General features: G+C 41.0%; 1 protein-coding gene across 2 annotated transcripts in view; it reads right to left on the bottom strand.

Annotated features, from left to right (window-relative positions):
• FGD5 (FYVE, RhoGEF and PH domain containing 5) overlaps positions 1–27,007 on the bottom strand; it is a 122,921-nt gene that overhangs the window by 19,387 nt on the left and 76,527 nt on the right. For both annotated transcript variants that reach the window (XM_063426299.1, XM_063426300.1), the window contains exons 9-14: positions 25,095–25,145; positions 23,806–23,864; positions 22,736–22,807; positions 21,172–21,240; positions 4,177–4,260; positions 905–984 (exon numbers count right to left, since the gene is read on the bottom strand). In XM_063426299.1, the coding sequence (XP_063282369.1) occupies positions 905–984; positions 4,177–4,260; positions 21,172–21,240; positions 22,736–22,807; positions 23,806–23,864; positions 25,095–25,145 (415 nt within the window). The remainder of the gene's footprint in view (positions 1–904; positions 985–4,176; positions 4,261–21,171; positions 21,241–22,735; positions 22,808–23,805; positions 23,865–25,094; positions 25,146–27,007) is intronic.

Here is a 27,007-nt window from a genome sequence, read left to right as displayed (position 1 = left end):
CATCTCCCGGCAATAATCACACATAACAAGCTGCCAAGCATCGCACTAACACATGCCTGCAGGTCTCTCTGGTGTGTAAATTGGATTCACCTTACAGCAAATGAAGTGGCTCAATATCGCAACGAGGGCTTTTAAGGGCAGTGGTTTGATTGGCTGAAAGGTTCACAAAGTATTTGCAAAGATTATTTTGTCCATTGATGTCCTGTCAATAAATGGGAAATCCTAATAAGTATATTTCCTAATGAAAAATAAATATACCGGTAGTTCTTTTTACTGCAGAAAACCTCAAAAGAGCACAGCTATAAGCAAATTGAATATTTTAGCCTAAAATGCCAAGCTTGAAGAATTGGAGAATTTTTTGGACTAGTTAGGCATCAGTTCTCTGCAGTTCCGTCTTTAGAGCATAAAACCCACACATTTTTGTGTAGGCACAATCTACTCCAATCTACCCTTAAACTGGGAGCCAGGATAGCGATCCTGTATTATTGTAATTCATTTTTAAAATCTTATTTTGGGACTCCTGCATCAGAGAGAATTAGCGTGGATTCCTGCTGGGATATCAACAATTAAACACAGAAACATGTCAGTTTTAAGAACTCATGGTGCTTTCAGCTCACAGCATCAAGTGAATTAAGTCCTAGGGTCATTATACCATCATTAATCTTGGTAATTTGTGTTTCAATCCACTTGCCTTTATTTGTGAGCAATCGTTTTAACAGGCTCTGAGCTTTATTGGAGAATGTTCTATCACATTCAACTTCTCCAGGAAGGGATATTATTAATTATTTAGATTGATGCCCAAACTGCGAAAAACTAGAGGTAATCTTAGAATTAAATACATATTAATCCAAGCTGAAACATATCACTAGAAGTCTGTGATAACTGCAAATAAATGAAGCGTTACCTTGCCGACAGCATCAGGCAACACTCCATACATTCAATCTTCAACACGTTTTGCGCATTTTCTACGATGGGTCGACTCACCTGGTACAAAAGAATATAAATATTTAATCCATTAGGAAATTATCCAATCATTTACATTTATTCATTCATAAAAAAAAAAAAAAAGTTTACATTTAATTTCCCTTTTTAAATAGTCATGTTTAGTAAATGTCTCTTTGTGAAGTTAATAATCCATGTAAATCCACAGCTTTATTAAGTACAGTGAATTCAAAGAGAAGTCTTTTTTTTTTGTCCAAAACTGAAAAATTGGAAAAAAATCTGTTTACAGCTCAACTTTTTTGACCTACAACTTGAAATTAAACTTTACTTTGAATTCCTGTAATCTAGAGGGCGAATCACTGCAGATGAAGTAGATCACAGATAAGGTGGGGATTTGTAGGGGCTACAGAATTCCTGGATTTCAAGGTCAAGTCACCCAATGCAATTCCTTTAGTTACATCCCCTGCTTTTTCACAATCCTGGAAGCTTTAATTTATCCAGGTGATCTAGTGGGGAATGAATCTCCAGATTTCAGATTTACAGATCTCCTGCTTTCTGTGTCAGCCCACCAGACATAGTCAGCAGTATAGTAAAATAATAGGCAGTAGTATGGCCTTTGAATAAGTTATTCCAAGGGATGTCACATGTCCTTAAACAACAAGGGGGGGGGAGAGAACCCTTTGGCACTCAAGATGTCCCCTGACTTCCTGCCAGCATTATGGCTGTAAGAATATTATGGGAGATGTGGTCCACAACATCTGGAGTGCCGAATGTTGCAAATTCCTGTCTTAGACTAACATTCTGGATATTAGACCCTGAAGATATTGACTAGAACCACACAGAATATTGTGTGCTGTATGTAACACGTCTACTGTGCAAGATCAATAAATATAAAAAGGTGAGAATAATCTAATCTTTTAAACATGATGGAGTTTGTAGTGAACACCCACTGGTTATATTGAATCATATTCTATCTTTCAGGTATTCGATATTTTTTTTATCAAAATGCTTTATTATGTGCTTTAAAATAGAAAATGATCAATTATAGAATAATAATAAAAAATGTTAACACCAGTAGAAGAATTTAAAAAGCATGAATCTAAAACCTATGTAATTCAGTATTCCGCATTTATTGTAATTATCCAGGTGTTTTAGCAGTGTAGAAAGTGTTAGAAGCCTCACAAGTGCATAATGAGCTGTATAATTCCACCATCTCACTGTCACAGTAAAGCAGCAATTAATACAAGAACAGGAAGCTGAATTAACTAAATCTCGATGTTGCAACAACCACTGAACCATCGAGAGCTTTAAAAATCCGCAATGTATTTATGTACATAACTCAGACGCTCTGATTTCTCACTGCGTCCTTGTAATTCTCAATAGTTCACTGTGACATCAAGAAATCATATTCTTAGTTCATTAACACCATCTGCGCTGGATTTAAGGCTAATCCACATAAAAAAACTTACATATTAAAAGCAGGCACCTATAAGGCAGAGCCACTGCTAACCTTTTAATCAATTATGTTCTTACGATGAACAGTACCCATGTCTTCTACCAAGCTTGCATTATATTTAATTGTTTAAAGTTAAATTGATTATAGTTAACCCCTTAAGGACCAAACTTCTGGAATAAAAGAGAATCATGTCATGTCACACATGTCATGTGTCCTTAAGGGGTTAAAGGGACACTATAGTCACCTGAACAACTTTAGCTTAATGAAGCAGTTTTGGTGTATAGAACATGTCCCTGCAGCCTCACTGCTCAATCCTCTGCCATTTAGGAGTTAAATCCCTTTGTTTATAAACCCTAGTCACACCTCCCTGCATGTGACTTGCACAGCCTTCCATAAACACTTCCTGTAAAGAGAGCCCTATTTAGGCTTTCTTTATTGTAAGTTCCGTTTAATTAAGATTTTCTTATCCCCTGCTATGTTAATAGCTTGCTAGACCCTGCAAGAGCCTCCTATATGTGATTAACGTTCAATTTAGAGATTGAGATACAATTATTTAAGGTAAATTACATCTGTTTGAAAGTGAAACCAGTTTTTTTTTTCATGCAGGCTCTGTCAATCATAGCCAGGGCAGGTGTGGCTAGGGCTGCATAAACAGAAACAAAGTGATTTAACTCCTAAATGACAGTGAATTGAGCAGTGAAATTGCAGGGGAATGATCTATACACTAAAACTGCTTTATTTAGCTAAAGTAATTTAGGTGACTATAGTGTTCCTTTAAGTGTTCCCTATAAGCATGACGGAAGATGCAATTCTACAGAAGGGGTGAGAAGTGTTCATAGGAAAGCATTGAGTAATGCTTTCCCATGGGCGGTTTTAATGCGCGCGCGGCTCTTGCCGTGAATGCGCATTCGGATCTGACGTCGACAAGGGGAGGAGAGTTCCCCAGCACAGGGGGAGCAAGGCGCTGGAGAAAGGTAAGTGGCTGAAGGGGTTTTAACCCCTTCAGCCCAGTGAGAGGGGGGTCCAAAGGGTAGGGGGTACCTAATGACCCTATAGTGCCAGGAAAATGAGTTTGTTTTCCTGGCACTACAGTGGTCCTCTCTGGACTGATGTTGGCATGTGGCAAATACATGCTGTGTATTTGTTAGTGCTTTAAGAGCTTAGTTTAACTTCTGAAGTACCTTATTATGAGTTATGAGGCAACATTTACTGTGGCAAAATCTGAAAACTTGTTGGATTTGTTCAGAAATCTCAAGATTTCACACGTAATATCACTGTATGAATTGCCAGGTTACTGGATTCAGTGTCAGTGAAATTATCCTGCTCCATCTACATCTTTTCGATTCTTTCTAACTACCCTAGTGCTTGGGTACATTATATTCCTAATCTTTTTTAAGAAAATGACGGGAGGGTTCTCTAATATAATAATATCTATGGCACTGATGGTTAATCCTTGCTCTGCATAAACACTAAGCAATAAGGACTAAGCAATAAGGGACATTATTATGTCTATGTCAGGGCTGGATGATAGGTAGATCCCCAAATGTTGTAGAACTACAACTGCCATGATGGCGTGCCAGCCTTAGGAATGTCAAAACATCACGTACACTGCAGTTCTACAACCTCCAGGGATCAAGCGTTTGTCCACTTCTAGTCTATGTTTTCTATCTACAAGCCTTAAAATTAGGTTTCCAGAGTGTAACATAGGTGTTTTTACTCCCCAGAAATTCCCCTGTAGGTATATAATACCCACTGTCACCTAAACACATGGCACATACCCTCATTCCTGGAATAGAAAGAGTGTTCCTTAGCCGATATTTGCCATCCTTCTGGGGATACGTATAGAGCAGGACGTCATTCATCTGGAACAAATAGCCATAAATAAAGATGTAAGTAATGGGCATATAATAAAACAGATTTAATAATAAATTATTTAACAATTTAAAAATAATAAAACAAAACAATAGTTATCTCTCTCTCTCTCTGGGCACTGTAACCTTGTATATTATCATATAGTAAATATAGCAAATATAACAGTGAAAGATTAAAGCCAATTGTCAAACTTGGCTATATTCTTTTATATTCCTTTTTTTTCTCACATGCATCCCAATTTATAATACTGAACAGGAAAATGTTACTTTATCTTATGGTCCTTCTTTCTGAGCACCAAGTAAGCTTTGTCAGGATGTTAATTAGCTTTCAGTGTTAGAGCCCTCCTCCTATTGCATAGCGATCATAACATGTAATCTGGTTATTGCCTAACATCAAGTTGACCTCTTCTATCAATCAAATTAGACAGCAGGAGAGATGCCAATTAACATTTTGATATTGCAACCGGTAAGACAAAGACATGAAATATTGCAAAGAAAAAGTAATGTGGTGCCAACATTTAAGAAACAAGAGAACAGTCACATTTTATTATTATTATACAAAATATGCCTCTTTTCAGTCTTATAAGAGTAATACTTGATAAAAAAAAAATGGTCAAAGGGACTGCAAAAAGCAGTTCTGATCAGTCTTCAGAGATAATTTTGGTTTAGAGATTCATAAGAATACCCACTTCCATATTATGAGATTTTGCTTTTTAACAGCAAGCAGTAAGGCGATTTGTTGACAAAGATTTTAATTGGGGGTACATCTACTCTACTAAACAGTATTTGAACAGTGGAGAGTCCCTTTAACAATCGCTGTCCCCAAATGATCATAATAATCAATACTTCTTTACAGATATTCTTACCAATATTTAATCACATGTTTCAGCAGTAGATTGCTAGTTATACACTCTTTAAGAGTTATTATTAAATCAGTGAAGAACATGAAGGTGGCTCTCACATGATCAATTTTGGAAGGAAATCCCTTGGACGGAAATCTTTAAACCTCTGGGCAAATCCCTGTAATGCCCCAGTTATAACTAAGACCAATGCACTTCCTGATGTGAGCCCTTCAAGGTCAAGTTCAAAAGTGACTGGCATCTTTTTGCCCGCCATCAGATTTAGACTTTGATTCCAGGAGAGCATTCACAGTCCATGTAATCTGCTGTATGTCGGAGCTGCGAGCTGTGCCAGATACCATGCAAGCACCATGTCCTATTTCTGATGCTGTCACTGTGCACCTTAAAAGAACAAGGATGACTAATAATACGGTATCTGGGTTAGTAGAATTCATTTTTCCAGAGTGGGATTACATTTGAATTTTTCCCACATCTCCTAGTGCAGTCGTTTACAGTAGAAGATAAAATGCATACATAATATTCACAGCTTGCCATAGCTGTCCTTCCTCTATATTCATATTACATTGAGAGCAGCATCTGTCTTTTGAAATGTAATCAAATTATTTCACTGTAAACCTGAAACTAGTTTCTGCCCAAGAGATGATTAATGACAATTTTGTGAAAATATATGCTATTTTAGAAGGAAATATCAGGGCGTATTCCCCTCCTGTGACCTTGATTGCGACACCCAGCCCATCTCAGTACCTAATATTGTCATAAATAATGCATTATCCTCCTATGTACCTAATAGAACCAAACACACAGATACAGTTTAACAACATGTCAATCATCCAGGGAAGATACTGGGCCTGCTGTGTGCTTTCTCACAGAGGGACTCGCATGTCACCGAGTGACAGATGACTAGCAAGTGAGGTTTTATTCACTTTACTTATTGCATCATAAATTACTCTCCTCGCTCCCATTAATCTGATCGGAGCACCGACAACTCCTGTGCAGTGATCATATTACCATTCCTCTCTGTGGAAGGCTATTGCCAGAAGCGGCGAGTATTACATTATAGTAACGATAGGTGAAGGGAAAAATGGACTTCTGTCGACGGTCAACTGTTATATTTTTTCAAATAAAGTCACATTTAATCATGCACTCTATGAAGACTGCAGCGGTCAACCATCGTCACGAGAATCTAAGGATTTATTAAAAATTATATTGTTGTGGGTAGAGAAAGGATAAGTGAGATTGGTGTAACCCTAGGGATAAAATCCAACCAAGTGACATTGATTCTGCCCCCAATGCTCCAGGTAGTACCCAATGCTCCTACTTCCCTTGATTTCATATAAGGCCATATTTGGTGCCTTGCCTTCGTGTTCTAGTGTATAGGGCATTATAATAGGAAAGCTAGAGAGATCTCTTTGTTTTCTTACCAGAATGCATAGGTTCCAGAAGTCCCTTCAATAGGAAATAGTCCTATGTACTCTAGTCAGAAGTGCAATATTTGAAAATGTTTCATCATGGCACCTACATGGTTACTCAGATAATTTGTGACACAGACCAGAAAAGGCCAAGATAGAAATGTAATCAGGCAAAGTTTACCTGGCTATATACACTGCAGAATTATCGGTTCTTATTAGTAAAATCTTAAACCTTGGAATAGACAGGACTAGACCTGGACTTTGTATATCTGAATAAACCGATTCATAAAGAATTAACCATTTATATTCCAGCTTTGAAATGCCATGGGGTGCACGGGAAACATGTCTAGTGGGACATTTCTCCGTATGCTGTATTCTTCCCTCCATGTACACTACAGAGACAGATGGAGATCCACCCAATTAAGATTTTGAAGACTCAGCTCCTAACACAGCTTTTTTTTGTCCATCTCATCACACACAGTATTTCCTCCCTCCTCCATCGAACTAACATGCTATTCTTCCCTGTCCCTAAAGACATATTCTCTCTTTATCATGTCATCTACTACATCTTCTCATCAATCCACAGATATTTCTTCACCGTCCGCTCTCCCCAAATGATCTTTCTTCTACCATGGCTGGTTTCTCTTTTCAGAAAATAGTGAAGACACATAGAAAAATCTTTATATCACCCATGTTGACTGAGCGGATACAATGTTCTGAAAATGTATATTGGAAATGCAACTGAGTGGGCTGTGCAATGAGATCGAACACACGCTGACATTAAACATGACAATGCATATAAGATGAGCACTTTTCTGACTGCTAATTCAATTTATCACATAGGCCATGAATTTAAACAGTGCCATCACTGACGGCCATAAACATCAACCATACATCACTGTAACATCATTCTGCAATTTTCTCTAAATTTTCTCTAAAACACACTAAATCGGCCTCTACCAGGTCCAAGCATTTGGTCTTTGCTCTTACTAAGAGATGGGTTTAACTGTTTATTCCTCTAGATTGTAAGCTCATGCGGCTTCTTTCATAGTGCCTTGTAGGAGGTTGAAATACACATCTAGGGTATTTATTTTGTTTGAGTGTATCTATTTAATTATCACCTGTTTTTTTTTTTTTTGTTTTTTTTTTATTGCATAAATTGTAAATTGCCCTGGGTAAAAGCACTATATAAGAACTGTTAAATAATAAATACATACATACATACATGTATGATTAAATTAATAAATGGAGGTTCCAAGCAAAACAAATGGATAAAACATAACATGCAAACAACAGATCATGTCACAGACTCAGAGTGATCTTTAAAGTGAAACTACTCATTTATATGTTGGTTAAATGCAATATTGCAACATTAACAAACCATTGATTATTCCCCCAGGAGCAAATCCATGAACAGAACTTGTTCCAATCAGTAGGAGAGAGTTAGGTTTAAAGATGTAACGATTGCTGAATTAGTGTGGAGAGGAATACTATCTCCTGACGGATGTTCCCTGGGGGAACGCCCTGAAACATACAGCGAACGTGCTAATGAGCTGAATTCCGTACACAGGGATCGAGTTAATAAAATGGGTCTTTTGTTTTCCTGGATTTTAAGGTGTGTTACAGACTTGGCACTCTGTAAAGCAAACTGTGGTGTGTCGCGTTGACATGGCAACGCTGATTAGCACCCCAAGATTTGATTAAACATTAAAAATGACTATTGTTGTTTAATTGCCTATTGCAGAATTTACTGTATTAGACCTAGGAAGGAAACAAGGAGTTGAACGGTCCCTGTAATCTACGATCACGTTGCGACAGGAACAAATCCTTACACAAGAATGAATAATATTATTCAACAAAGGAATGGGAAGGAGGGACTACATGTAATACCAAGTACAGGAGGAATGGGGGGGGATGATTTTAATTTTGGGCATGGGGGAGGAGAAGGTAGTCAGTTTTAATATTGTAGATGGGGAGAGGGTTGCATTTTAATTTCAGGATGAGGAGTATAGAGGGATATGATTTTTACTATTTCAGATAAAGAAGTTAGACAGGTAGTTGCATTTAATTCTAAAGGTGGGTAGAAGGGGTAGGTAGTTTTTTTCTGAGATGGGGAGAAACGGGTGGTTTTAATACTGAGGAAGTGGAGTAAAAAGGGTGTCTTGTTTGGTTTAACAATAATGAATAAAATGGGCTGCCAGGTTAATCACCATGGTTGAAGGCAAATTCAGAATCAAAATGATTAATATTTCCTGTGTACTCTAATTATTAATTAGATTCACATTCTCACATTACATCAAATTTAATAATTGTCATATTTAGTATTTTCAATTATAGAACTGTATTCAAATTTTATAAAATGATCCTTGAAAATATAGATTACATTAAATATTTTGTTACATATATATATTTGATTATAGCTAAAAAAAAATCCACAGAGGGGGTTTGTCTCAGCACAGAAGTGCCAGTAATGTGTGTCTGAGGAGCCCCCCTAATCTGTTGGCTTACCAGGGATTAGTGTATGGTTAGGTAGGGACGGTTCTGTATTGGCTTACTGTGATGTATTGCAGATTCTCACCTTGCTTTCACTTAATAGTAACATTAGACAGAGGGGGGGATTTTGCTACCTGTTCCCAACCCTCACACTCAATCAAGGGTCTGCCAACACCAAAGCTCTGCTTTGATCAATTCCTGTGGTAGGCCACGATATGATGAGATACCTATAATCAGTAGCACCTTGGTGAATAACGAAATTTAGTATTTGCCCGTCTGAGGTACCATTTCTGCTCTTTTGTATGTTTTTATTTTTAATCGTACACACATATGCTTGCGTTATGTCTGAATGTATATTTCAATATGCTGCGCAGGTAACAGCTTTGATCCCCTGCCTGCTTGTTACATTATGTACTTGTACCTTGCTTAAATCACAAATAAAAAGAGAATTGAAAAAACAAAACAAAAAAAAACCCTCCTAACGGTAATCAGCACACCAACAATGGAAAGTTTTGAAAAGCTACTGGAAGTTCAGTCAAGAGGAAACAACAAAGAAGCTGAAAATATATTCAGAATTCCTTTAAGAGTCATATTTTCCACGTTGTTATCATGTATTAGTTATAGAAGCATGCATGGACTAATCTAAGAAGTTACACTAGAGTTGATATTTGACATTTCTGAGACAGGCAGAAAACAGTGAGCATCATGGGAGGCTAAAATAGAGATTGACTAGCTCTGACACTGAGGAAGAAATCTTCCTCACATACTTACCTATACAAAATCTGTAATGTCTACACCATGCAACGGTGCAGCAAAGGTTTTCTGTCAATCTTTATTTAAAGAGTGCAAAAACTTTGTGTACAGTGAGGTTTAGAGAATCTATACACATTCTGAGTATAATTAACACAAGGCTCTCAGGTAAAGCAAATGTTAGAAAACCATTGGGGCAAAGATGGATTCAGACATTTATAGTCAAGAGCTAGCAAGGAACAAGTCCGGTAAAGCTGGTAATATCGTATATCACTTTAAAGGGGTTGTCTAGTTCTTGTTTTTGAACTAGTTCTCCCTAGGGGAATATGCACTTTTATCAGCTGTACTGCGTTGTTGAAGTCCATTTACTCAGTAACCATAATACTCAAACCTGAATAGAACCAAGAGGAATTACCAGCTGGTCTAAAGGAATATGTGTGTGCAGATATATTATGCCTTCCAGTGCAGAGAACCCAGGTGCCCTGGTGTATCCATTTTATGGACCCAGGCTCAGATCACAGTAAGTTCAATGGGCCTAGTCCTAATCTGTCTTGATGGGTAGTCAAGCCCTGCTCCATGTGAACTAATATTTCTGATGCTTCCTCTACTTATTCACAGATGCCTCTCCCTCCCCACCCCACAAGATTTATTATTAGAGATGATGTGAACTGGCGTCATGTCAATGTCGTATGGTACTACATATCTTCTGTTTTGCTTGTCTGCAATCTTTGTTATTACACACATGGACAGGATATGACATTTTGTCTGAGAACCTTTGTCATATTCAGCCACATCCACAGGTTTGTCACTACCCCCCAAGGGACAACCCTCTGGATTATGACAGCAGGTTTCTATGTTTCTATGGATGTCCCTGTGGTACAACCCATAACCATAAGAAAATAAAATGTTAAATAATAATTTTAAGGAGGAATTCCACGTAGGACAGACTAGACCAGTTAGATAAAAGTCTGCAACCAGTGTGGGTCCAATATTGGTTTGCCAGTATGTACTGCATAACAAAAAATGGTGTTGCCATGGAAACAAATACAAGGTACGGCACTGTATTAACATTACAATGACAGCAGCCATGTTAAAACATTAAGATTATATGGGAAACACCTTTTTTAAACTCTCATCTGTCCATTAGAAGAGCCAAAACAAGTCAGATAAACACAATACATTCCTTTCGTATTGATTGGTATAGTGCATGTTAAAACATTAAGCCAGATAAGAACATTGTCTATATGAGAACACAACAATAGAGGTAGGGGCTCTGCTAGATTCTGGACCCTGATTGCTCTATTTTCAGCTCTGTTTTAAAGTCCTTGCACATTGTCACCTACAAAAGCATTCTATCTGACCTTCGTTTTATAAGGGGACATTTATTCAACTTGCATCTGCGATAAGATCACAAATGAAATCTGAAAGAAAAAGCCATCTGAGACTTCATAGCTCCTCAATACATCCCAGCCACCATTCTCAGGCTCGACAGCCTTTGTAGAGTTTTTTGGACGTGTGAGATAAACGCCACACCAGGCTGGAAATCTGGCAGGGGTCAGGGGAGGGTTACAGTTTTGTGTTGAGCCTTTTTCTAGCTTTGCACAGCAATATCCGTGTAAATAGAGGCCTGGAATCAGGAAACAGGCTCCTAGTTAGAGACCCATTAACTTCCTGTCAGGATACTCAGCAACAGAATACTTGGAAGGCCACCAGACATCATGGCCCATGGGTGTTTGCATCGAGCAAGAGTGTCTGATTTTATTAATGACACGGAGGCTCCTATTATGCTATCTCTTTCTTACTTTATTCCTCAGCAGCAAAGAAAAAATATACTGAAAGAGAAAAATATGTAGAATATGAAATATATAACCGATACAACCATATCTGCCTAGTAACAGGGCAGCCAATCAGTCTCTAGGAACAGTCCATAAATCTCCATCCTTGTACTTCCACTTCCTCTTTCTTTGCTGCTGTCCTCAGACCAGCTAAGTATTATTTTCTCTCTTGCATTTTTTGTGATTGATTCATTTGCTAGGGTTATGCACCCTGCCTTTTTGATGATTGATTATTGTTGGTATTATTCTGTTGCATTTTCTGTATGTTTGCGTTAGTGTTATTATCTGATTTTTATTGGTAATTCTGCTATTCGCCTCCCCTGCATTTTTTCCGCTGCTTCCCCTGTCTGTGTTACTCTTTTATTCACCCAGACAGGGTTCGCGGCTTACAGGGGAGATTTGCACCGGAGCTTTAGCTCTCTAGTTTCCCTTCCCTTTCCCCTCGCGGCCGCGTGTGCGGCCGCGTTTATCTGCCGACCCGACCGTTATCTCCTTGCACCCGCTGGTGCGAGGGAGTTCCCGGCCGCGTGTATCTCACGCTCTCCTCGGCCATTGGCGGGGAGGAGCTTGGGAGCGGCCGCGGCGCGCTCTGCACGGCGGCCATTTTCGGCATCGACACTCACGTGGCTGGGTCGGTTCAACGGGTCGGCTCCCTATACCTCTCTTATTACTGTATTTACTGTGCAGGTATTTTTCTTAGTGGGTTACTCAACCCCTTTACCGTTTAGGTTATTTGTTCTCCCTAATTCCTGTTCAGTTTAGATATTTAACTTCGCTTACTGCCCTGTACCTGTTATAAATATTTAAAGGTACAGTACTTGGATTTTATAATTTAATCTGCTTATCATGCAGGCTAGAGATGAGGGTTCTGGTAGCCCCAGTTACCCCATTATGGACCCCTCTCAGACTCCTAATGCAGGGGACTTAGGCCTTACTCCCTCCCAGGAGTTCCAGGCCCTTATGGATTCTACTATGCAGAGGGCTCTGGCTTCGGCCATGGGGACCGTGTCCTCGTCCCTCTCCCACACTATCCAACAGGCGTTAACACTGCCTTTGACCCCTGTCATGTTGCCTGCTCCCATGCCTGCAGTTCAGACTCAGGCGGGTCGCAAGGCTCAAACTAAGGCTAAACATGTCTCTCCAGATGTGACGCAGGTGTTACCTGCCCTGACTGACGTGCCCATGGCCGTCCAAGATGGCGCGTTTCCGCGCAAGAGAGCCGCTGGCCGGGCAAAATCGGCCAGAAAATGGAAACGGGCGCGTGCCCGTGATGATGGATCGGATACCGATCAGACTGGAGAGTCGGATTCGGACCCCCCTGATTACGCCTCCTATGAGGAAGGGGGCTCCGGCGATGAGGCGGAGTTTGACGCTTCGGCACTTCCTCCGGGTGAGGGGCAGGACATCTGTGATCCTCAGGGTTACCCCCTGTTCGATCCCGATGATCTCCGCCATCCTCGCTCGGCGGAATGGGACCCGCCCGCGCACATTGCCAGTTATCTGGCACTTCGTATGCGTACCCCTCTCTCCAAAGAGGGGCGCAGTAAATTGAGGGCCGAGTGCCCGAGGCCTTCCGTGCCTGATGCGGCGTGCAAGACGCCAGAGGTTGACCCTCAGATCTCCCAATTCCTGGCTAAAACAGGCTGGAAACCCAGGAAGGGGCTAGAGTTTTCATTGCATAACTGCCAGGACAAGATCCTGGACACCCTGGGCCCCGCTGCCAAGCTCTATGAGCTTTTGGAGGCAGCTAAAGCTGGGACAAAGCCCATCGACCTCGATGAGGCGATTGGGTGGGTCCAGAGATTGATTTGCCTCCTTGGCAACGCAAATACGGCCATGTCGGCTGAACGCCGCAAGGCGATTTTGCTCAAGATTGAGCCAAAGTTAGTGAACCTCGCTGTGAAGGAGCCGGGTGCCTCGGCCAAAGGTATGCTCTTTGGGGAGTGCTTTGTCAAGGATTTGGGCTCCTTTGTGCGTACCTTCACCGCTCTTGATAAAGCGCAGTCTAACCTAAAGCGGGTCTTTGGCCCTAAGGTTTTCCATGGGGCCGGGAGGTATAGGAGCCGTCCGCCCGGCCGTGGAGCTCGAGGTCCCTCGCGGACCCACAGAGGTTCCTTCTCCGCCCCCCGAACCTACCAGGAGTATAAGCCAGCGCCCTTCTTCCCCTCACGTGGGAGACCTTGGCAAAGTCGAGGAGGTCGTGGACAACCCTCATACAGACGCCCTTACGGTGAGTACCCCAAATCGTATGTCTTGCAGAGCGAGTGTGGGGGGCAGGTTGGCACTATTTCTAGAAATGTGGGGTATGATCACCACAGATGTTTGGGTTCTGGAGACGGTCAGGGGTTTCCGTCTGGATCTGTTATCTCCCCCTGTCCAGACTTTTATCCCACCAGAACTGAGACTGCCGGACGATCAGTCCGAGCTAATTACCGCGGAGATCGCGGAGTTGTCTGCCAAACAGGCCATTCAAGAAATCCCTTACAACCACCCAGGCTTTCTGAGCAATTTGTTTCTTGTCGCCAAGAAAGGCGGAGGTGTCCGCCCGGTGATAAACCTCAAACACCTGAATTTTTTCCTCCGTTACCATCACTTCAAGATGGAGGGTGCCCACTGTCTCCGGGACCTGCTACGTCAAGGGGATTGGATGGTCAAGTTGGACCTCAAAGATGCCTACTTGACTATACCCATGGCAAAAGAGCACTGGGACTTATTGCACTTTACGTGGCAAGGTCGTCGATGGCGGTTTACCTGTCTGCCGTTCGGTCTATCTTCGGCTCCATGGTGTTTCACGAAGGTAATGAAGCCTGTGGTGGCTTTCCTCAGGGCCCGAGGGGTCCGCATGATTATTTACCTGGACGACATATTGATTATGTCCTCGTCCCCCGACCAACTTCTCAGACACCTGGGATGGACGGTAAACCTCCTGGAAGGCCTGGGCTTCCTCGTGAATTGGGAAAAATCCATTGTGGAACCAGTACAGAGGATAGAATTCCTGGGCTTCGAGGTCGATTCAGTCACTCAGTTTCTGTTCCTACCGGAAAGCAAACTTCGGTCGATGAAGAAGGAGATACGGCGTGCACTACGGGCCTCCTCTCTCTCCGTCCGACAACTGGCGAGAGTGATCGGCCTCTTGGCCTCTTCAATTCAAGCGATTTTCCCAGGCCCATTACATTACCGGGCCCTACAACGTTTGAAAGGTTCCCATCTTCGGGCCGGGGGCTCGTACGAGAGCATCTTGACCCTGGACGCCGACTCCAGAGACGAGCTACGATGGTGGTTGGACCACATGGAGGCATGGAACGGCCGGGCCATCTTCGGCTCCGCGCCGGACATGGTTATAGAGTCGGACGCGAGCCTACACGGTTGGGGCGCTCGCTGTGGCAGTATCTCCACCGGTGGAAGATGGTCCGAGGTCGAGTCGACCTTACACATAAATTGCCTGGAGCTTCTGGCAGGTTCGTTCGCCATTCGGAGCCTATCTCCGACTCAAGGGAATTGCTGCGTACTACTGCGCATGGACAATGTGTCCGCAGTCAGGTACATAAACCACCTGGGTGGTACGAAATCGAAACAGCTGGCGAACCTGGCAAGGGACTTCTGGCAGTTTTCCCTCCACAACGCTATATCGGTTACGGCCGAACATATTCCGGGACTGGACAACGAGTGGGCGGATTGGAATTCGCGTTACCTGAAAGATTCAGGAGACTGGCATTTACTATCCTCAACCTTCCAAAGGATGGACCGGCTATGGGGTCCTCTACACCTGGACTTGTTCGCGTCCAGACTGAACTCCCAACTGCCCCAGTACTTCAGTTGGAGACCGGACCCGACAGCCGCTGCGGTGGACGCGTTCTTACAGACGTGGCCGCTAGGGCGCCACTTTGCGTTCCCACCGTTCAATCTGATATCCCGGACGCTGACGTACGCGACCAGACAGGATTGCACGCTGGTAATGGTGGTCCCCCTGTGGCAATCTCAACCGTGGTTCCCCCGTCTCCTGGAAATGGCCATAGACTTCCCACGGATGATCGAAATGAGGCCGGATGTGCTTCTAGACCCGGATGGGAACTCGCACGAATTGGTGGATCAGAACTTGCTCCAACTCACGGCTTGGCTGATCTCAGGGGACCCTGGTGTGTCACGGACGTTTCGCAGGCAACTGCTCGACTCTTGGAAAATGCCTGGGCGCCAGGTACCAGGCAGGCCTACAAGTCCGCATGGCGCGTGTGGTCTAGCTGGTGCTTGGGAAGATTGCTGGATCCACCTTCTGCCCCTCTAACTGCTCTGCTCAGTTTCCTGACTGAACGTTTCGATTCGGGTTTGGCCTATCGTACCCTTAATGTTTATAGATCGGCTATTTCGGCCGGACACAGAGGGCTAGATGGATCTCCGATTGGTCAACATCCTGTTGTGTGTCGACTGTTGAAGGGTATCCGTTTCGCTAGGCCTCCAAGCTCTAGATACTCATCATTTTGGGACGTTAATGTTGTCCTTGGTTTCTTGGACTCCTGGCCCTGTAATGAGGACCTGACTCTCAAACAGTTGTCATGGAAACTGGTCATGCTTCTGTGCTTACTTTCATGCAAAAGAGTATCGGACGTCAGGGCTCTGGATTGGAACGCGATTTCGTTCACTCCGGAAGGTGTGTCGTTTAATATCTCAAGGAGGACTAAGTCGGCTTCCAAGTCGGTGGACTACCCTAGGTGCTCCGTCAGACCGACTTTATGTCCTGTGGCTTGTCTCCAGGTCTATTTGGCTCATACTCGACAGTTGAGGTCAACGGACTTGCCTCCACTATTTATTTCCTTTAAGGCACCGTTTCTACCTGTCTCCTCGACTACGTTAGCCCGCTGGGTTAAGGGTCTGCTTTCCGCTGCAGGAATTGATACTTCGATTTTTACGGCACATTCGGTTAGGGGTGCCATGGCATCGAAGGCTTCTACGATGGGATGTCGTCTGGACGATATCTTGAGAGCGGCGGACTGGTCTAAAGAATCGACGTTCCGTAATTTCTATTTCCGCCCGATTGAACATGTTTCTTCATTGGTGGTGGCTCAGCTTTAAACTAGCATAATAGGAGCCTCCGTGTCATTAATAAAATTCCCAGATTTTACTAATAACATGACGTAAAGTCATGATTTTATTAATGACACGGAGGCGAGTATTATTCCCACCCACCCGCCCATGGATCTGGGGTAAGTTTATGTTTATGGTTCAATCGGGGTAATTTTTTCACTCATGGTAAGTGCACTTGGTTTACTTGTTTTGAATGCATATTCTTGTCGGGTGTGACATATATCTTTATTAATCTAACTAGGATTCTCGTGATGTACAGGTATTATGTATACGATATGTTACACTCAGGTCCTAAGTTTGGAGTTTACCACATATTTCTTTGTTTTACAGCTTGATTTCGTTTTGTGGAAGTTACCAGTTGGAAAGTTACTCGTTACTAATATGGATGTTTCGGTTTGGGTCTTCGGTTCAGAAGGCAAAGAAGAGGAAGTGGAAGTACAAGGATGGAGATTTATGGACTGTTCCTAGAGACTGATTGGCTGCCCTGTTACTAGGCAGATATGGTTGTATCGGTTATATATTTCATATTCTACATATTTTTCTCTTTCAGTATATTTTTTCTTTGCTGCTGAGGAATAAAGTAAGAAAGAGATAGCATAATACTCGCCTCCGTGTCATTAATAAAATCATGACTTTACGTCATGTTATTAGTAAAATCTGGGAATTACAGTCATAACAGTATTGGGGAACTAAACAAGACAGAGAGAGGGTATAAAGAGATTCCAGGAACCTTGAATTTCTTTGATTTACATCTAATCTTACCATACCTGTTACTGAAACACATTTCATATATTTTATCTGACATAAAGTTCTCACCAAGATTATTCATTAAATTACTGTCAGTAAATCAAAGTGAATTCAAGGTGAATTTAAAATTTGAGGCAAAATTATCAGAAGTAGAAACATTCGGCAAGCAAGCTATGTTTTTATTTCAATTATTTTCCTGAAAATTAACACTTTAGTTAATAATCCTGTTAATGTCTATTCACATATTGTGAAGGACAATTTAAAGTTTTTATTTTATGAGTGTATATCTATCACTTTGACACACATATTGGGTACACAGATGTGTTGTTCTATGTATCATACAATCTTTGTGTTTGCTTGTCTTAGTGAAAAGAACATTGCCAATACTTTAGTACCAAGGCCGGTAATACCAAAATGATAACCTGAGCTCCAGGATGTTAAAGCCAAATATGTCTAATGTAAAATTATCTAAAAACTGAAATACAGTTTGCCTGGGTTGGAGTATATAAAAAGAAAGGGGGTGGTGCAGAACATTTAAGGGAGAAACGTGTACTGCATTTTCCAGTTTCACATTGTTTAAAAGATTAATGAGAGTGTCATTTTTTTCAAACACTGAAACAAAATAGTGAATTTAAAATGTTGTGCCTCATTATAATGTTGTACAATGGAAGTCGTAAAGCTATAAATTCACTATAATTAGAGGTACAACAGTGCACTCCATGCAATACACATACTATTAGCACAGATACAAACTGCTCTAATCGTGGGGTAGCTAGTATTGCCCATATAGATTGTATTCCACCACAAGTCTATATAAATATGTTCATGTCATGACATTCAATGAAAGGTTTAAAGGGACACTATAGTCACCTGAACAACTTTAGCTTAATGAAGCAGTTTTGGTGTATAGAACATGCCCCTGCAGCCTCACTGCTCAATCCTCTGCCATTTAGGAGTTAAATCCCTTTGTTTATGAACCCTAGTCACACCTTCCATGCATGTGACTTGCACAGCCTTCCATAAACACTTAGAAACATAGAATGTGACGGCAGATAAGAACCATTCGGCCCATCTAGTCTGCCCAATTTTCTAAATACTTTCATTAGTCTCTGGCCTTATCTTATAATTAGGATGGCTTATCTTATAGTTAGGATAGCCTTATGCCTATCCCACGCATGCTTAAACTCCTTTACTGTGTTAACCTCTACCACTTCAGCTGGAAGGCTATCCTATGCATCCACTACCCTCTCAGTAAAGTAATACTTCCTGATATTATTTTTAAACCTTTGTCCCTCTAATTTAAGACTATGTCTTCTTGTTGTGGTAGTTTTTCTTCTTTTAAATATAGTCTCCTCCTTTACTGTGTTGATTCCCTTTATGTATTTAAATGTTTCTATCATATCCCCCCCTGTCTCGTCTTTCCTCCAAGCTATACATGTTAAGATCCTTTAACCTTTCCTGGTAAGTTTTATCCTGCAATCCATGAACTAGTTTAGTAGCCCTTTTTTGAACTCTCTCTAAGGTATCAATATCCTTCTGAAGATACGGTCTCCAGTACTGCGTACAATACTCCAGGTGAGGTCTCACCAGTATTCTGTACAATGGCATGAGCACTTCCCTCTTTCTACTGCTAATACCTCTCCCTATACAACCAAGCATTCTGCTAGCATTTCCTGCTGCTCTATTACATTGTCTGCCTACCTTTAAGTCATCAGAAATAATCACCCCTAAATCCCTTTCCTCAGATGTTGAGGTTAGGACTCTATCAAATATTCTGCACTCTGCCCTTGGGTTTTTACGTCCAAGATGCATTATCTTGCACTTATCCACATTAAATGTCAGTTGCCACAACTCTGATCATTTTTCTAGTTTACCTAAATCATTAGCCATTTGGCTTATCCCTCCTGGAACATCAACCCTTATACATATCTTAGTATCATCAGCAAAAAGACATACCTTACCATCAAGACCTTCTGCAATATCACTAATAAAAATATTAAAGAGAATGGGTCCAAGTACAGATCCCTGAGGTACCCCACTGGTGACAAGCCCAAGCTTCGAATATACTCCATTGACTACAACCCTCTGTTGCCTGTCACCCAGCCACTGCCTCACCCATTCAACAATATTGGAATCCAAACTCAAAGATTGCAGTTTATTGATAAGCCTTCTATGTGCAACAGTGTCAAAAGCCTTACTGAAATCTAGGTAAGCAATGTCTACTGCACCACCCTGATCTATAATTTTAGTTACCCAATCAAAAAAAAATTAATAAGATTAGTTTGTCATGATCTCCCTGAAGTAAACCCATGTTGTCTCTGATCTTGAAATCCGTGTGTTTTTATATGTTCAACAATCCTATCCTTTAACATGGTTTCCATCACTTTCCCCACTACTGAAGTAAGGCTTACTGGCCTATAGTTGCCCGACTCCTCCCTATTACCATTCTTGTGAATGGGCACAACATTCGCCAACTTCCAATCTTCTGGGACTACTCCTGTTATCAATGATTGGTTAAATAAATCTGTTAATGGTTTTGCTAGTACAACACTAAGCTCTTTTAATAGCTTTGAGTGTTTTCCATCAGGTCCCATTGACTTATTTGTCTTTACTTTTGACAGTTGAAATAGAACCTCTTCCTCTGTAAACTCACGTGTAATAAATAACTCATTTATCCTCTCCCTCTCCTTCATTTTCATCTGTAAATACCGAACAAAAATATGCATTGAGGCAGTCAGCTAGACCTTTATCCTCTTCTACATAGCTTACTTCTTTTTTGTTAATCTAACTAATCCTTGTTTTACTTTTTTTTTCTCATTTATGTATCTAAAAAAAAGTTTTGTCCCCTTTTTTCCTGTAAAGAGCCCTATTTAGGCTTTCTTTATTGCACGTTCTGTTTAATTAAGATTTTCTTATCCCCTGCTATGTTAATAACTTGCTAGACCCTGCAAGAGCCTCCTGTATGTGATTAAAGTTCAATTTAGAGATTGAGATACAATTATTTAAGGTAAATTACATCTGTTTGAAAGTGAAACCAGTTTTTTTTTTTCATGCAGGCTCTGTCAATCATAGCCAGGGGAGGTGTGGCTAGGGCTGCATAAACAGAAACAAAGTGATTTAACTCCTAAATGACAGTGAATTGAGCAGTGGAATTGCAGGGGATGATCTATACACTAAAACTGCTTTATTTAGCTAAAGTAATTTAGGTGACTATAGTGTTCCTTTAAAAATTTAACAAGTGGCCAGTCAGAATAAGGAGGCCACGACCAGTTTCATTCTGGTGAATATAATGTTCTAAGCACTAGAGAATACAACTGTAAATACATATATGAGCTATATATCAGTATATATTTATAGACAAAGTGTAGACTTTACATCATGTTTTGTACTCTTGCTCGTGGTAACTTCAACTACCATGGGAAGATGGTAAGAGGGAGAGCTTATGAAATGTATATTTCAATTCTCCTCTTCCCCCTCAGATGCAACTCCTGGAAAGTCTTTGTAAAATGCACCTCATTTTAAAAACACATTAACACAACACAATAATGTTAATGTCTCTGAGCTGACAGGTGAAAAGGTTAAATATCTCTTAATCCACTTCTAAACCTGGGAACATGTTAAATACATAGGACACTGATCCAACAGCTAGTACCAGAGGCTGGTGATAGAAATCTAGGCCTGTGTGATCTATTATTATCTTTTTACCACCCCAAGCACGAATTTCCTTACCAAGAATAAGTGCCGTGGGTGTTGATTTTTACCGGATACCTTCATCAAAGTTCCTTCTTTCACATATTCCTGTAAAGATAAAGAACATGTGTGAAAATAAATAATGAGCATAACCTGACAATTCTATAGTGAGGATTTATTTCTTACACAGGCAGCACTGTTATCACATTCTCTGTAACCTTGTTACACTGTCGATTAATTGCACTTACAGCTGCAATCTCCAATTAAGTCTAAAATTAGCTTTTTTGTTTAAATAACTTTTTGGGACCCTGTTTTTGTCACGATTTCACGATTTCATGCAATATATAGAGCTGTAAAAAACAACTGAACAGTTTTTGTTGTTGTTCTTGATTACGCCACAATCGAGAGTTCTGCTCACAAGCTTACAGTCTAAAAGGGAAAATATAGTACTACAGTAGATGCAGCAAAAAAATAATAATCCCAAACTATGCTTAACTATTAATATATTTTTTTTACAACAACCTCTTGCTTAGTGGTAAAATAACAGAGAGAGCTGCGGAAGTAGAAATGCCCTGAAATGGCCTTTAATTGTGCTTTTTGAGGAAACCAGGGATGGGAAAAATTAGGTAACAGGGAAAAACACACAAAGAATATTGAATTATCTAGGACACTGATGAGCACATTAAACATTGGGATTAGGTCAGAAGGAATTAGACAAGGTTATCCATTGCCTACATTCAGTCATATTCCTAGATTGTAAGCTTGTTTGAGGAGAATCCTCATTAACCTCTTCTTCATATTAACATTTGCAAATGCTTGTCTTATTTGCGGTTACATCCTCTTAATGAAAACCGCAAGGTGCAGCAGAAAATGTTGCCTCTATATAAGTGCTAATAATAATAGCAATGTCATTGGCGACTGGAAGGACAGGTAAAGGTCAGGGTGATGGGTACATTGTTGGGGAGGAGGGACAGTGGGTGCTTGTAATAAGGTCAGATTATTCACCCTGAGGGGGTCTCATAAGGAGGAGGTCATGTGAGGTCAGGCAGAGGATAGCGCTAAGAAGGTGAAGGGACATCGCAGTGAATACGTGGATTTGTGGGAACAATTGACTGTATGTGAGTTTGTGCTAGTAGTAGGTAGCTTAGAGGAAAAATTAGCACAACTCAGAAGGAACACACTTATAGAAATTTTTTTTGTGCTACTTGTTTTATTTGATCCTGGAGACATTGATTATATACATCTGGTATAAGGACTATGATTCATATAATCCCACAACATCAAGGGGCAATAAGGAAGATGGAAGTTTTGTACCAGTGCGTGAGGAGAGGCCGTCGTAGTAGGACAGCCTGCTGTCTGTCACTGTCAGAAATTCACTAGATGCCGATGTCAGGTTTTCTGCACAGACCCAGATCAATTCCTCATTTAAGCAGACAACATATCTTTCAACCAGACGATTAACAGAACCCAACATCAGCCATTTTACGCATTAACTTGTAACTATAACATCATTATTTAATTGTAGAGTAAACCATCATGCTATAAAATATCGTAAAGGATTGATTGGTTTCAAAATAATATTATTGGAGTAACCACCACTTACTCTTCCCGGCTGGAGGAGGTTGCTATGACCCCTGACACTGTATTCAATTTGGATTAATTTCTGCAGATTTTCCTGGAATGAAAGGGCAATGTTAACTCTCTACAGACTCAATGTAAAATGAAATTTGGCAGCAATATTACAAAGATCGATCGTTAACGTACAATGTCTTTGTTTTTTTCTTGTTTTTTTTTTTAAAAAAACTATACGCGTTTTGTTCAACAGCATCATTAATCAAATCCAGTTTCTTCAAAAAAGAATGTTAACAAAACAATATATATAGAGAGGTTAATACTGAAGATAATACTAAAGTTGATAAAGATAATAGCACAGAGGATTATATAGTGTTTAATATAAAGAATAATACAGAACACAATCGAGGGGCTAACACAGAGTAAAATACAAAGTATAATTTAGAGTTTAATATAGAGGGTAATAGAAAGTATAATAGAAAGATTAAAATAGAAATTAATACAAAGGATAATATAAAGGATGACATAAAAAAAGTGTGGGATAGTATAAAGGCTAACATGGAGCATAATAAGGAAGATAATATAAAGAATAGAAAAGAGAATAATATAAAATTATGATAAATTGGATAATATAAAGGATACAACAGAGGATAATATAAAAAGATAAGGACAGAGTTTAATAAGGAGGATAGAGGATAATATGCTGAATAACATACAGGAAAATATAGTGCAGGTATAGGCAACCTTCGGCACTCCAGATGTTTTGGACTACACCTCCCATGATGCTTTGCCAGCATTATGGGTGTAAGAGCATTATGGGGTATGTAGTCCACAACATCTGGGTTGCCGAAGGTTGCCTATCCCTGATATAGTGGATAATCTGGATTATAACATTGAGGATAGAGGATAATATACAGGATAATTTGCTGAATAACATAGAAAATAATATAGCGGATGATATGAAGGATAATATAAAGCATAATATAGAGGGTTCTACAGAACTTAACACAGGGGTTACCCTGCTCTATACATATTTTATCCTCCAGGAATACTGGAAGTGATCTACAAACAGTTTACAATGAATATATGTTGCACACTCACCCCTTGGCGCATACTGTCATTTGCCCGATCAGCTACTTCCGATACAATGAGCAGAGCGGCTGAAATAAGAAATATTACCCTACTGTCAGCATTTCTGTTCTATAAATATTTCATGTGCAATAACAAGAGCAGTGTTTGGCTTGCACGGTTTCGTTTTTAATCTTTCTATCAGTAACTAATAATCAGTACAGCCTTTCAGTAAACCACAGCATTGCAAGTGTCAAAATTAGTGCCTGCACAGTCCATGTAACACGGTGAAACGTGTAATCAGTAACATTATACAGCACACAGATCTGCTTTTCAATGCTGTCACTGGTGTATGCTTCAAACACCATACGCAACGCAAGGTGGTCTCCACTGTGTGTTTATAGTTTGTGCATAAAATAAATAAATGTTTTCTAGAGCCATATCTTCAGTTATACCATATGAAGAAGACCACTAGGGACCTATGTTGGAGACTATGTGGGGAGGAGGGCACGTGTGAACATATGTGGTGGTTCTGTCCCAAGGAAAGAGTGGGGGATCTCCTGTCACAATTTCTGGGGGAGAAGGATAGATCTTGACACATGGACATAGCTGTTGTCTGAACCACTGGAGGGTACAAAAAAAGGGGAAAAAAACTTCTTAATAAAATAACCCTAGCGGCAACATGGGCACTAGCTGGTTTAAAGATGTTAAAGACAGCCAAATCCCTATACATTTTATTGAATCAAAACGTCTTGTTGTAACCCTGTTGCTAAGTGTTATCGGGCAGTCGTTACTTGCTTGTCGCTAAGCTACTGTCCTTGCATGATGAAATGCGCATGCATAGATTTGTGTTTCTGTGCTGTACTAGAAAGCAGCAAATATGCAAGTGGTTGGTATCTGTAACAGCAGCCATAACTGATAGGGTACAAACATTTAACAACAAGTTGTCAACTTGATTAATTTTCATCTGTTACAAGCTATTGACTGTTGTTAAAGCGGCATGGTCACTTCCCCTCAAAAGGTATACCAATTAAGGACTACATTGTACTTTTTCCTCTGCCACTGGGCAGAACTACTGCTGTCAAGCTTGTCATTTCCCCCAGCCATCACCAGTGATGGTTTTAGGGAAACTAGATCTTTCCATGGAGATCACGCGGTCTTGCACTAGTACAGCACTGACATATGTTGGCTGACAGACCGCTTTAATAGCAACAGCTTATGGCAGCTATTTATCAAAGTTGCAAATGTGCCCATAGTGTGTTATAGAGTTTTTTTGTTGTTGCTGCAACATGTACTCATAGGATGTATTTGGGAACACTCACCTTGGGTCTCTTCATACTCCAACCAGTCTGGGCAAAGATTATTTAAATAATCTGTGGAAACAAACAATGACGATGCAATGATTAGATCATGTTACTAATCAATCTTCACTTAACTTTGCTCAAGATCAGCGATCTGAGGTTCTGTACATATAAGCATCATTAACAGGTCTTTATATCAGCCAGCTACGGACTGTGTGGCCCAAGGTGCAGGCCTCCTTACCATCCCAATTTCATCGGGACAGTCCTGCTTTTTGGTCCTGTCCAGCCATCCAGACTTTATACCTTGTTGACCAGCTTTTGGGGACAGCAGGTAACTCTCCCGAGCAAGCATAGCGCAAGCACATAATTAGACACGCCTGTGCTCCCTGCAATGTCCTTCCCTGGTGGGCCAGACTACATAATTAGCAGGCAGCCTGGAATGCACTAACACCAGACTAATATGTCATATCTACGGACGGACCCACAACTCTTTCCAGGTGGGTCTGCCCTACCACTGGCGCCCCACTTCATAGGACGCAGAAGTTGGCATGTATGCAAATGGCTTATGCATGAAGTTCCCTATTGGGCCTCTTAGTTAAAATCGGTGGCCTTCTTTTTTGAGGTTTGCAGTGTCACCAGGTGACAGGTAGGATTTTTAATATTATGTTTATGTATGCCCTATATTTACCATAGATGTGTTGTTAGGTGTTTTAAAATTAAATTAATTGTAGAACTCAACACGATTATATCCTAGAATGGTGTATTCCCCCGGCTGCAGGCCCGTCGCTACCCGACAGGCAAACCAAGCAACTGCTTGGGGCCCCGAGCTGGCCTGGGGCCCCAAGCAGAGCCGGTGCTTCCTATAAGGCTGCAGCCGCCTGAGCGCTCTATAGAGAGCCTCAGGCGGCTGCAGCACTCCTTTCTCGTCAGTGGCGTACTAAGGTGGAGGCGGGGGGGGCGGCCCGCCCCGGGTGCCACTGTCCAGGGGGGTGCCATGACTTCACGTGTCATGTGTCGCCCCCCCCCGGCCCCAATCATCACGCTGCGCTCAGCCACAGCCGCACCTTTGAGAAGGGGGAGGAGTCTTTGGGACGCGGCGTCATGACGCCGTACGCAGCGCCGCCGTCAATCCGCCTTCACGGATCTTCAGCGCAAGGATCCAGTGGTCGGTCTCGGAGGGAAGGCATCATCAAAACGTGAGTAGTAATTTATGTGTTTTTGTAATTTATGTAATGTTATTTAATTAATTAAAGGGGGTGTATTAATTATGGGGGGGTGTATATTAATTATGGGGGGGGTGTATATTAATTATGGGGGGTGTATTAATTATGGGGGTGTATATTAATTATGGGGGTGGATTAATTATGGGGGGTGTATATTAATTATGGGGGGGTGTATATTAATTATGGGGGGTGTATATTAAGTATGGGGGGTGTATATTAATTATGGGGGAGTGGATTAATTATGGGGGTGTATTAATAATGGGGTGGTGTATATTAATTATGGGGGAGTGTATTAATTATAGGGGAGTGTATTAATTATGGGGGGTGGATTAATTATGGGGGGTATATTAATTATGGGGGGGGGTGTATATTAATTATGGGGGTGTATTAAGTATGGGGGGGTGTATATTAATTATGGGGGTGTATTAATAATGGGGTGGAGTGTATTAATTATGGGGGAGTGTATTAATTATGGGGGGTGTATTAATTATGGGGGAGTGTATTAATTATGGGGGGTGGATTAATTATGGGGGGGTAGATTAATTATGGGGGGTGTATATTAATTGTGGGGGTGTATTAATTATGGGGTGGTGTATGTTAATTATGGGGTGGTGTATGTTAATTATGGGGGGTGTATTAATTATGGGGGTGGATTAATTATGGGGGTGTATATTAATTATGGGGGGTGTATTAATTATGGGGGGTGTATTA

Source organism: Pelobates fuscus, chromosome 7, assembly GCF_036172605.1.
Source record: "Pelobates fuscus isolate aPelFus1 chromosome 7, aPelFus1.pri, whole genome shotgun sequence".
Taxonomy (NCBI): domain Eukaryota; kingdom Metazoa; phylum Chordata; class Amphibia; order Anura; family Pelobatidae; genus Pelobates; species Pelobates fuscus.
The sequence above is the reverse complement of the archived record's forward strand: the minus strand, read 5'-3'. Positions and strand labels throughout refer to the sequence as shown.